Below are 13326 nucleotides of genomic sequence, written 5' to 3' on the forward strand. Positions count from 1 at the left end.
TTGAATGTCGATCAAACGTATTATGTTCAGATTAGGCACTCACAATCTCTTTCTCAATACTAATATATGCTAAAATTCAGCATAAAATTAACTTATATATCACATTAGAATCTCATTATTAAACATGTCTAGTAATTAAAACAGATCAGGGCATAACTACCGCTTTTTTGGAATTTTGTTTATTTTTTGCTTTTTGTACAAAGGCTTCATGCCAAAAGATCTGGCAGTGCAAAGCTGTCATTCTTTAGTGTATAGGAAGGTGGTGCTAAACTACAAATGATGGCAGAAGCGGAGGGAGTGTGTATTCTCTGCAGTTACACACAGACTCACTGATGTTGATCGCTGTTCCTTGAAATCTGGAAAGACTGTAGAGGGAATGTTGTAGGGGTCCAAGAGAAAAGTGAATGGCCTTAGAAATGGGAAATAGGTATTATTTATGTTCTCTTAATAAAGTTCAGTATTAGGAAATCTGCTACATCTGCGATTTTTGTCACATCAATCTCAGAATTCAGATCTGCTCTCAATTTAGTGTTTTTTTTTTTTTTTTTCCTTGCGCTGTGAAACTCTATTACAAAAACTCTTAGGAAGTTTAATTGCTGTGCATGGACATGAAATCACATAAAATTTTGAAGTATTAACTAAAAACTTCTTTGAAGTCTTATGTGTTCCAACTTATTTCCATTAACTTTTAAGCAAATGTTAAATGAGAGCCAAGCGTGATGGGGCTGGATCTGCCAGAGAAGAGATATTAATCAGTTATTGCTGTCCTTTTTGCTTGCGAAGTACAAGTGGGCAGATTTTTGCTTTACCTTTTCCACATACTTGTTCACTCTCACAAATAATTTGCTCACTGCCAACACACTTGAGTTTGTGGATTGTTCCCCAGCCGTTTGCTGCGAGGTGCCGGTTAGTTTAGTTAGGTGCACAGACCACAGGGACCATCTGTGTAATCCTTCTGAGGCTGAACCAGTTGTAGATTAAGGTCTATGAGATAGATGCATGTTCAAGACATGAATCTGCAAATTTCTGTTTGCAAGTGCTTCACAATATCCAGTAAATTCAGACGAGGGAGCAAAATCCCCCGCCCCCACTCTTCTTGTTAGACCACTTCTAGTGAAAGGTAATATGCATGCCTTCAACTGGATCACGTTTCCAGCCCTGATTTGCTCCCTGCTTCACACTGAGGGCAGTTCTGTTCATAAGGGACTCCTGCTCACCATCACCATGCTCTGTTCCTGCAGATGGAGGCTAGGAGCTGTGCTCCAGCCCTTATATGCTCCCCAGGCCTATTGGATTAGTGAAAGAGATTTTTATGAGATGTTAAACTCGAAAAGAAACCCTGCAGTACTGCACAATTGTTAGACCTAAAATGGTATTTCAGATCACATTTTGTAAATCAGTGTTACCACTTACAGTAAATGGCAGTTCAATGACTTTTAATTGCTATTATTTGTGCAGCCCATTATATCATGATGTGTGTGTTACCACTCACAGTATGTAATAATAGGGCTTCTGTTTGCATCAGAAGAAAGCTGAATTTAACCTAAATAAATTTATTGTATTCTTTATATGGATAAAGAATTTTGTACTTTCCTAGATTGATGGCTTTAACTCTGCTATGCATAAACTCTGTTCTGCTTTGTGTTTTGTTTTGTTTTGTTTGTTTGTTTGTTTGTTTTTTAATCTGAGTTTAAAAGTGAGATGCTGCTTCTTGTCAAAGTCTTTTCAAGCGTAAGGAGGTTGTTACTAAAAATGGAGATTAACCGCAGTGCAGGGACACAGGATATCCAGGATAAAACAAGATTGGGGCACTGAACCATTCAGTTCTTTGTTATCGGAACTAATAATATTGGTTTCCTATGAAAATTTCCTTTATAATCATGTAGTTTGTGAGGTGTGGTGGAAGAAAAAAGATCGATATTGCGATTTTTTTATTTATTTTTTTACTCTGTCATGACGTATTTTGTTATCATTTCATGACTTATCACTTTAATAGCCAGAAGTGATGATACTTTCATTCTGGAAAAATGCTTTGGAGTACCTGACTTGAAGTGTGTCTAAAAAAGGGGGCTCAGGGGGTTCTGAAAACTGGTCTCTGGGATTCTGAGCAGTGGTGTGTGAGCTTATTCAGGCTTTGTGAAACCTGAATTCATTAACTGCTTCTTACAGTACTCATTTGAGGCAGGTGATTATTGTAGCAGAGGAGAAAAACACTTGTTCCAGGCCCACAGAATGGATGACTGACAGAACTTAGCTTAGAATCAGTGTTTTCTGAGCCCCAGTGCTGTGCTTACTGTTTTCTGGGATGGTGAAAATGTCTGTATCATTACTCAAAAGTCCTTATTTCTACCAAGTAAATTATTTCAGTGTGCAAGTGTAACCCTGTATGTTGCAGCAGTGATTTATAGGCAGTTCCAAGAATATCCATGCTATTTCTTGTCTTTAAAATCCCAGTGCGAGCTGCATGGAGTCACACAGTGCATGGCTGCAGAAAGCATGACCTGAGGAACCTGAGCGGTGCACAGAGATGTGAAAGAGCAGCCTGCAGCTGGCCTCCAGCAAGCTAACTCTTATTACCAGAGAAGAGATGAATGACCCTTGAATTAGAGATGGGAAACTTCACCGAGGTTCCAAGACTGAATAAAACATGGGTTTTAGAAGCCACCTAATGTCTGCTGTTTCAAAGGTAGAAACTCCCATGAGTATGATGCCAATGGATGCAGCAGCAAAACCATTTATAACTCATTGTAATGACCTCAGCGTGGATCTGTTTGTGCTGGATTCTCCTGATCTTTTTCACAAAGTACATTAATGAAACTACAAGATGGGGCATATAGCCCAAGTATTTAATGCTCATGCACAGGAAGATTGCTCACTGATCACAGCACTGCCTGACAATGTGTGTGAAATGTAAATATCCAGACTTCACTCTGTGGAGTACATATTAATTTTCTTGACATTCTGATGACTTCATTTTTAGGAGTAATTGTTTTCCTTTGGAAACAGAATTTAGGAAACAAGGCCAGTTATTCATGAAAAGGAAGTTGCTGTCATGTCGCTCATGTGTGGCATAGCACGATGGCTAGCCTGTAGGCAAACTGGGCTGGCTGTAATTGGCAGTTGGTTTAGAGTTAGTACTTTGAACGTGAAACATGTACGTTTCTACAAAACTAAATACTTTCCTGTTGTTATTCTATACCAAAGACTTAAGCCATCAGCAAATGCAGCAGTATTTTCCAGCCTTCATCATTACAATGCAAGATGGAGCGAGGGATTATCAAGGACAAACTGCTGATACACTTGACACAGGAGAAAAGACCCAGAGTTGACTGGCTCTGATCTTAGCATGAATCACATACCTGTAGTGCTTATTTGATTTCTTCTTTTTGATTTCCCTTGAAGTATTTTCTACTGAGGCACATCTGGAGCTTTTCTAGATGTTAGTGGTTGGAGTTTTGGATGCGGTGCTGGACGTAAGATTTCATACCACCTTTTAAATGAGCCAGCATGATGGAAAAGTTGAATAAAAGCACAGGAGAAAAGCTGTCAGCTCTAGATACCTTGGAAACCAAAGGTGTAATATTTCTTCCTCATCTTTCATTTTGCTAACTTAAATATAGGTAAAGAAGAGAAATGCAGACATAGAATCAAGGCACAATATTTTGAATAAAAAGAGGAGGAATAAATGTAGAAGCTAGCAGGACTCCTGAAGACGTGTTAAAAGAGAAATTCAGGAAAAGGAAGTGGGAAGAATACAAAAAAAATAGTAAAGTAGAACATCTTTCATGGATGTTTTCAGGGAAAAACAGTTGTGGCTCATTGTGGGGCATTTATGCCCAAGATGGCTGATAGGAGGCTGCTTTCTGGTTTAAGTCTTGAGGTGTCTCAGATATTTTTCTCTCCTGTATTTATCCTTTTCAGTGTCACACATTTGACTATGGTGCACACAACTTGCTAAATATCATGCCAAAAAGTGACTAGTAGCATTATGAAAATCCATGCTTCTCCGTTGGACTTTGGGTCAGTGTCAATATATGTAAGATAATGGACAGTCCCAGACAGCATACAAAATATCACTTCACTTCTAGCTCCAGTATGACTGCTGTAACACTAATGAAGCAAATCAGATTTTGGGGAATATAGCCACATACTTAGTATGTGTATATGCTGTAATAAGATTTTGTTATGGCTGAAATTGTTGCGATTTTAGAGAAGAAAAAAAAAAGAATTAGGATCGAAATTGTAAAACAATCTGTTCCTATAAAAAGTGAAAATGCACTCAGATGAGTGAAAGTTAATAGAGTTAATCGTAGTGAGTAATACAAGAAGGTAATTCATGTTAGAGAACCTAATTGTGATTCAGATAAAGAGGAATTGTAATTAAATTGAGGTTGGATAAACAAGATGATTCTGCCAATGTTTCCCAGCGCAGTACCAGGAGGTTTTAAGATGTGGTGGCAGACACGTGTATGTGATTTGGAGTTAGAGAAGACATCATAACGGGCCAGGTGGGTACCATACCACAGCTGGGAAGGAATGGCTGCGAACCCTGCAACAACGTCAGCCTTAGTAGCACACAGCAGCAAGGTCCTCACAGTACTCAAGTTTTAAGTCCCGTTCAGTTTCAGCTAGATACTTGTGTGTGCGGTGGGATGGTAAATCAGGGGAGACATTCATGTCTTAAGCTAACAGAGAGGTGAAAATGAGCCCTCAGATTTGGTAAAGCAGGGCTCCATGAGGTGAGGCCTGGGCTGCCCCATGGCAGATGCAGCCGGCTCTAAGGGCCCCACTGCAGGGCAGGGCCAGGCCTCACAGCCACGGGTGGGCACCTCAGGGAAAGGGTGTGTAAGAATGGCCAGAAAATATTAAAACTGACATTTTCTATTAAACACCTGATACTTTCTGCTAGATATACTGTCATCTCCTTTTGTAGATATAAGCTTCCGTGTACATGTTATTTCTGTCAGTCTGAACTTCTGTTTACCGAAGCTTAATTAAAGAGTAGCCAGGTAGTCAGGTTTGGATACTTTAATGTTTTAACAAAATTAATTACCTGAATGTTTCAAGTGCGCAAATATGGACTCAAACAGAAGTCTGCATGTAACAGCATAGCTTTGTTATTTCCACAAACTGGATCTAAGGCTGTTGGCTGCCTGTTCCCTATATGCACAAGTTTGGGCATCACAAAAATGAGGGATTTCACAAAATGATTTAAAAAAAATGAGGGATGGGATGGTAAAGTTAAGACCAAGGTGCATACCTACCTCAAATTTTGAATAATCTGTCATACAGTGTTTCTGGAAAAGCAGCATTTCACTTGTGGGTAATGTGCTTTTGTTTCCTAAAGGAGAATGGGGTTTTGTGCATATACATTTTTATTAACTCTGCAGCAGTCAAAATTTAATGTGTTTGATTTCCATGAAAATGTTACTGTTTTGGCACTGACTTCTTGGCAGTTATTTTTTCCACAATAGCATGACAGTTTCACAGTGGAAAGTAACTGGCACCTGCTGTAATTTTGTTTGCGGGTGCCACCATAGCTGTGTATCCTGCTGCTTTGAGCAACTGCGCTCACACACCTGCTTTCCTGCTACTTCACAGGAGTGAGATGAGTTCTGGAAATGACAACAGCGCACTCCATATAAGTACAGGATAAGAAATGTTTTATTTATAACCCTGTCATATTGGGGCTACCCTAAAGAAAAATTAGTTTGATGGTAATCACCTGACTTGATTTTCTGGATTCTCGTTTCTTGAAATGTGGTGCGTAAACCAGAGGTTAGCACTTTGCTTTTAGACATTCCACATCCACCTGTGCCTTTTAAATTATACTCATGTGTCTGTCTCTTCCTCATTGCCAGTTATGGTCTGTCTCCATTTTTCTTGTATAGGTCTAGACGGGTTGCCAAACTGCCAGACAGAATCATTATTTTGACTTTGCAAAGACTTTTTCTGACACCTGGAACTGTAGCATTTATTCCCAGCTACAGCACACAATATTGATGTCTGACACAAATGCCAACATATGACAAGGGTACCAAGTCCTTTTAAGACAACTCTCAGAACTTCTGTGCTGATGTCTCTCAGTGACCAGGCAACGCAGATTCTCAAATTGTTCTTTCACACAAGCCTTGAACACCGTTGTATTTTTATGTAAGCTAGGAATTCCTTACTACTGAAAAAAAATATACAGAGACCTGTTTGCAAACAATAAAACTTTTCTCTAGAGATGAAGTTAAATGGAGACATTAACCCAATGGCCAATTCTTGCTGTTCTACCACAAGTCTCTTAAAGTATTTCTTGTAGTTCCACTGTTGGAAAAACATCATTATGCAAGGTCAAAATCTTTTCCTTCCCAGAAATCTTCTAGTCCTGACAGTTTCTTTCTTCACTGCAAACAAGACTCTAAAACAAGACAAAAGTAAAACTAAACAGCTGGCTTTTCTTCACTGTTTTTATTTTAATGTCTTTCTTTTGATGCGTGACACTTGATTTATTTCTTTTCCTCAAGGACTGGATTTGACACATTGTTTCTACCATACCATTTACTCTAAAAAGTTGTTTACATCTTGCTTTAGGAAATACTCCTTTCCCCAGCAGTGAAGCCCACTGAAAACAAGCCACATTCAGATTAATGGGAGAGCAAAGCTGGAATGTGGAGATACAGGAAAAATATCTAGCCTGTCAATTTTGTTGTTGATGTGGAAATTTACAATGGCTTTCAGGCAGTTTGAGATGGAACAAACTCATAAAGGAGGGGCAAAACCAATATCACAGTTTAGACTAGAAAACTTGTATTTTGATATAGTCTTGTTTCATAAAAGTTGAAGAATGAGTACATTTTTATCAAGGTATAGCACAGGCTTAAAGCTAGTAAGCTTAATATTAAAGTTATACAATTATATAGCTAGCAGTATTTCTGATATGCTCTTAACTGTTCTTTTATTTGTGATAAAACTTGCAGAAGTAGTTTTCAGTAACTGCCATGTGTGACACGTTTACAGCAACTGGACTTAAACATGGCATGCAGTGCTATCAGTCACTACTGCAGCAGTATGCAATGAAACAGATTTCATTCCGATTTTTTATTTGTCTTTGTACTTGGTTATAGATTTTGGTAAAGTGCAATGCTAAGAACTAGGAAGAGTCATACGCAACACTAAAACGTGTTAATAATTATTACTTTAACAAAAATAACATGAAGGGGGCAATAGTTGCTTTCATTGTTTAAAGAAACCTTTCCAGATTGACATTAACGATGTCAGTGACTCTGGGTGAAAATTAAAATTTGTTGGAGTTACTTCTTAATAAGTACCAGAATGGTTTCTCATACTTTCATTAAAGAACCACAGTGACTCCTGTAGCCTTTGACTATGAGTAAAAGACTTTTTAGTCTTGACAATTATCCATTAATAGATAAAAAATCATACAAATTTATCACTCTGCTGAAACTGACAGATATGAAATCACTTTGATCAGTCTGAACAGATGTTAGTTTTGTAAAAACCCCTTTGGCTGGCACAGCAGAAGTTAGTTATATTCTGTACAATGTAGAAACTCCAAAATACATTGCCCGTTATCATAGATTGATATTGGTAGCTGCTTTGCTATAATGTGCTTTTTCTTCTCTACTATACTCATAGGGTTGGAATAAATGTGGGATTCCTTTTCATTGAATACTTTCAAACAATGTGAGGATCTGACTGAAGCTACAGTTGCAATACTTAATATAAAGCAAAACTATCCAGGTCTAAAAAAGTATTAAGTGTAGTTGTTAGGGCTATGAAGATGAGATTACTGGAGACTGAACAGGAGAGCAGTAAAGCATTTCTAAATGTCTATCTACAGTATTTGTATGAGGGAATACTGTATGAACTTTAGAACACCCCAGATGTACCATTAAATGAAGCTCAATGTCAGTGTATATTTAATTAAGGGCTAAACTACTAGTGAACTAAAAAGCTCGTATTATATATAGATAACTACAGAAAAATGCATTAGTTGGTGTTTAAGAAAATGGTTATATGTAAGACACTAAAGCTTGAAAGTTTTCAGATGGTGCTGCTTGGCAGACACAATTGAGTCTCACTATTAATACACAGGATTATACTTAATTGCCATATGGTACTAATCAAGAAATCCAAGAGATAAATTTGGTCATGAGTTGAGCTTTTGATTTTAAGGAAAATTATACTAATCTAATTCCTGGAAGATGTAGATTAGTTATGTCAATGAAAAAAAGTGTTGGCAGTGCTGAGCAGGGTGGCACACCATGAAAGGAGCAGACAGTAAAGGTGTTGATAATTTATTTAAAAGATACCAATATTGGAGCCTTTATGTTTAGTCATCTGTCATGGGTGTGGGTCTCCACAATTCATATTCTTAGATGCATTTGGGCTAGATCTCCTTTACACACTAACATAAATCATCTACAAACACATCCAGAATGAAAACAGTATTTGTCTGTATTTCAAATACCACTTTCTTTATTGCAGTGCTAGTGGGAAATCCAAGCAAAGGAAGACAAGAAAACTCCCCACCTAAACCTGAAACATTGAAAGATTCAGATTTTAGGTGTTAAGGAGAATTATCCAGCATTAAATAGTTTAGTATGAGCCATTATTTTCCTATGTCAAAAATACTTGCCATAAGTGACGGCTCTACTGTTTTTAATTGGCTTCACCTCAAAAAAAAAATGTTGTTATGAGAGACTTTAATGGAGGCCCTGAGAGGTTACTTCTTATATTTAACTCCAGATCTGCAAGATTCGATCAAGAACAGCAAACAATTCCTGTGTAGACTGCTTACACCAATATCATTCAACAGTGAGTAAGACGAAGCAGCAACTTTGATTGTTGGCTATCTGTTATCTTCAATGATAATGGTTCTTCTAGGATAGGCGTCAACGTCCACAAATATGTAACGGACTTCAGGTTTTCCTCCCTCAGGATTCTGTAATGAGGAAAACACTTTCAGACTCTGTTTTTTTCTCTTTGGTAGTTTAAATCCAAGATTAGGCTTGTCAGCTACATCAAGCAATTGTACATACCTCTTTGACTTCCACGTGGACTGTTCCCTGCTTTCCTGGTTCAGAGCCCTCAATATAGAACTTCAAACGCATATGTTTCAGTCCATCCTTTATGTATTCAACATGACTAAAAATGGCAAAACAAAACAAACAAACAAAAACATAAAGGATAACTAGTTAATCTTCAAATTTCAGCTTCTTATTCAGCGAGGAGCTGCTTAGCTACTTTTGTGAGAAAGTGTATTCCACTGCAGCCCTTATGCTACCTTGGGTTCCTTCTTGACTTCTCTTCCCAAGCTTTACTGTGGGTTTATAAAGAGTAGTGGAGAGTTAGAAGAGAGAACTCGTTACCAGCTGATGGTTAACAGTTGAGGTGCTTAAATGTTCTCGCTACAGTCCTCCCCTCAAAACTCATGCAAAACTTGCAAAGAATGCTCTGTCAACTCAGATATTAGGTTGGTTAATTCTTCACATATTCTGGCAATAATTTCATTCTATAGTAGTTGTGTAACTTTGACATTCATTTTAAACCTCTAGCCTAAGTGCTGATATTTCAGTTACAGCCAGGTTACGGTTAAATACTAGATAAACAGAAAGGTGAAATCACTTTCCAGGTGACCACCTCCAGAAACTAATGGTCAGACTAGAATTACGCTGCCAGTTCAGGTTTCCTACTGAAATTACTAACTGCTGCACAGGTCCAAGCTTTTCTTTCCATCAATCAAATCCAGATAACATGCTGTGAATTAATGAACACTTTGAATACGGTTTAAGGTGACATGGTGGGTTACAAAGGACAAAGATGAATGAAGTCTCATTGCAGTAAATCATTCAAGATGTCTATATACAGAAAAACTACATTTTTGAGACATTAAGCCTTTTATCACAGACTTGAGCTCTCTGCAATCTGATCAAGTTTTCAGCTCAAAAAGTTCTTTAGAATATGAAACTTTTAAATGGAAAGTGGAAATGAAATACTAGGAAAGCTGACACTACATTTACTTATTCACATAGTTTACAGACATGCTTAAAATTTTCATTGGTATTTTTTTCATTTAGCAGCTCCACTTTAAACACTTTTTCACAGTCTGGTGAAAAGATAAACTTTTGGTTCAAAGTAACATACTGCAAAAAATTCCTTTCATTTTCACTTACAATTGACAGGGTACGTCACACAGTTCAGTAATCTAGATCTAACTTTCTGTGATGTGACCCAAAATGCCTCTGCTGTGCAAAACCTATTGTCTGTATGGGGCAAACACCTGACAAGCTGTCGTCTTCCTCTTCGCGTTGCCTCCCCATAACCTTTAATGGGTTCACCAAAAACACCAATTACCTACAAGAGAAAAGAGATTTGAGTTGTCAGAAGGTATCACGTTCAAACAGATATTCCAGCATCAGCTCTTGTCCCTTCTGTGAATGCATCTTCTTTCAATTCTTTCAACAAATTGTCCCTTGTGTGTCTGATACGTCAAGAATGCAATAGTTTATGAGAGAAAACACCACAGGAAAAAATGCTCCATTTCAGTGTTTTTCCTTTACAATCACATGCAAAATGCCTATAATAAATCCTAGTAATATGTTCCATTTGTACCATCCTCTGGCATTAAGACATTTTAATCTCTTTTCTTACTGTGTATTTTATACTTTACTGACATTTTGTGTAAAAAGGGGAAAAAAACATATTTGCACATGTCTTTTCCAAGACACCATCTGACTGTTTTGAAGTTTAATCTTAAAATGCAAATAACTGCCCTCCACCTATCTAAGAAACACTGCTTAAGAAATTCAATGATTTTTTTCTTTAGATCTTTAAAGACAGACCAAATTAAACTAGTTTTAAAATTATTTTAAAGTTGCTTAGAAAGGAAGGGTGCTTTCATGGTATAACTACTGGAGAGGAGTTTTAATTCTACAAACTTGTTCTAAAGCAATCTTAATTTCTTTCCTAGTAAGAACTTGTCGCTTCAGGAATCTCAGCAGAACCTGTGATAATTTTTCAAAGCTATTCCCCACCTTTCTTGTTTTAAGCACTGACTTTTGTAGTCTAGTTTTGGACTGACTTTTGTTTATATTTAGCTATCTTATGAGACTGATCCTATGACTGTCACCTTTCTCCTTTCCTATTAGCCACAGTAACATTAACCTTGTTTCTAATGAAGAGTTTGAATTTCTGATATTTATGCAGTATTTCACATGACAGAACCCTACAGAAGTTGCAGCAGAGTAACTGTGTTGAGGAAAGTCAGCAACACAGATCCATAAAGTGGGACCAGTTGCCTCTCTGATCTGCAGAACTCTGCAAGTGCCTACAGATACACGTGCTTTGAAGTGGCAGACACTGTAGGGCTCTCTTGTCTTTTAGCATGCTAATTCATTCAGACTCAGAGCTTCCATTAACTTCACCTAGTATAGGTTCAGATTTAGAGTTGACGCAGCTCTGTTCAGTTAGAAGCATAGGCAGATCTTGCTGGTGTTTGAACATCTCTGTGGATATTCCTGTAGATTAGCTTGCGAGATGCAAACTTTTGACTTAAAGAGAGAGGCCATAATTAATGAGAAACCTAAACTTATGATTAATGTTCAAAAACCAACCTCAGGGTGAGATCTGCATTTCTCCAAGGCATCTCCATAGATCTTACTTGGACTAGAAGAAGAGAATAACTCTTTAAAAATCACATAGAACAAACCACCTGCAATAGAAACAAAAACAAATAGAATGAGAATTAATCTGGAATTAATAAAAAGTATCTTCTGATAAAGAATAGTAATTTAAAAAATAACCTGTAACACCAATTCCAACAAGCACCACAATAAAATAGGTGAAGTCTCTTCCAGCTTCTTTCACTGAAATAAAACATAAAACAATGTGAGAGTTAGATTCATGGGAAGTAAAACTTGCATACATTTATTACATACATGCTCTTCTATTAGTTCAAGCTACTCAAATAACATTTTGTCAGAAGAAAAAAATCCCAACCACAGCTTCCATAATGCCTCACCACTAAGAGATCATGCAATGTCTTGATGTTATCAAAGGCAGATTTACATTTCTGTACTAAGTATTACTATTTTCTGCTTTCTTGCAATCAAAGGAACAACAAAAAGGAGGCATATTAGACCAAAATATGTATTTACTGAGACTGTCAACTGCAGTTTATTATGTAATTTGATCTAACGCACTAGTAAAAGGGTCAGTATAGACCGTGAAAAAAGTCACATGAGATTCACACTTACAAAGTACTCTTTGAGAAGGAGGAAGAAACTACTCATTTGTTTAAGTGGTAAAGTACGCCTTGCAGCAAAGTGCAAATTACTGAGGAAACATTAAAAAGCATTTTTTTTCTGAAGTGTTCTCATCAGCTGAAGATGCTCTCCAGAAACTTTCTCAATCTGGCATTTCTGAGACAGCGCAGGAGCCACCTTTCACTGACATGAATGAGAAGCGCCAAACTGCCAGGCCCCCTGTAAAGACACCAGCAGCAGATACAGCGCTGTGGCAAAGTGCTGGAAGTAGACTTGGCTTAACAGCATCAAAACAGGTCGTGTGTGAAAGGTTTTCCTTTTAAAAAGGGGAATTACTAGGACTTACTCCTCGTGTGGATTTGACTTACACACTCAATCAAGCTGTTTGGAAGAAACCACAGAATTTCACTTCTGCCTCAGCAGTGCCTACACTGAAGTGTTTGCAACCAACACGAAGGAAAGCGAGCCTGTTGGTTTTCTGAAAGTTGTGTTGTTTTTTTTTTTTTTCAGTTTCCGAGCTGTGGGCGTGTATGGGGGCTGTACAACCACAGGGGCACCCCCTCACCTCTGCCCACAGCCCTTACCTTTCCGAGCCGCCGACAGCAGAGCCTCATCCTTTTGCTCCCTTCGCACCGACACGTGCTTGCTGTCATGCCCAGACCTTTCAGCCCCCAGCCCCCAAGCCTGCGTCCACACACCCGCCTGGGCGCCCCGCAGCGGCGCTGAGGGGCTGCGGGGGGGCTCCCGCCGCCATCTCAGGCAGGGCGCCGGCGGCCATCTCCCCAGGGAGCCCCGCAGCTGCCCGCCGCCTCGCAGCAGGGCGGCGGGGAGCAGCATGCCGAGGCACCCCGGGCGGCTTCACGCCGCTCCCCCCTGCCCGAGGCTTGGCGGAGGAGTCGAGGGGGAAAAACTTTCTCCCCGCGGCGGGCGGGGACCCCTCGAAGGCGGCTGAAGGAGGCAGCAGCCCTTCAGCAGCCCCCGGTGCCCTGCCAGCCGCGCCCCGCCATTGCCGCTGCGGAAATCTTTCAGCGGGGTGCGAGGGGAGGAGGCG

The 13326-nt window shown here is 38.9% G+C and overlaps 1 protein-coding gene across 1 annotated transcript; it reads right to left on the bottom strand.

Moving 5' to 3' along the window:
• Window positions 1-8290: 8290 nt before the first annotated feature.
• Window positions 8291-13296, bottom strand: TIMM21 (translocase of inner mitochondrial membrane 21). The gene is made up of 6 exons (XM_084282815.1): window positions 12860-13296; window positions 11814-11876; window positions 11625-11722; window positions 10292-10365; window positions 9051-9156; window positions 8291-8953 (listed from the first exon to the last, which is right to left on the bottom strand). Exons 1-6 carry the CDS (start codon window positions 13110-13112, stop codon window positions 8861-8863), a joined length of 687 nt encoding a protein of 228 aa, XP_084138941.1. The 5' UTR covers window positions 13113-13296; the 3' UTR covers window positions 8291-8860.
• Between the last annotated feature and the right edge of the window lie 30 nt (window positions 13297-13326).

This window comes from Netta rufina, assembly GCF_964035555.1.
Source record: "Netta rufina genome assembly, chromosome: 2".
Taxonomy (NCBI): domain Eukaryota; kingdom Metazoa; phylum Chordata; class Aves; order Anseriformes; family Anatidae; genus Netta; species Netta rufina.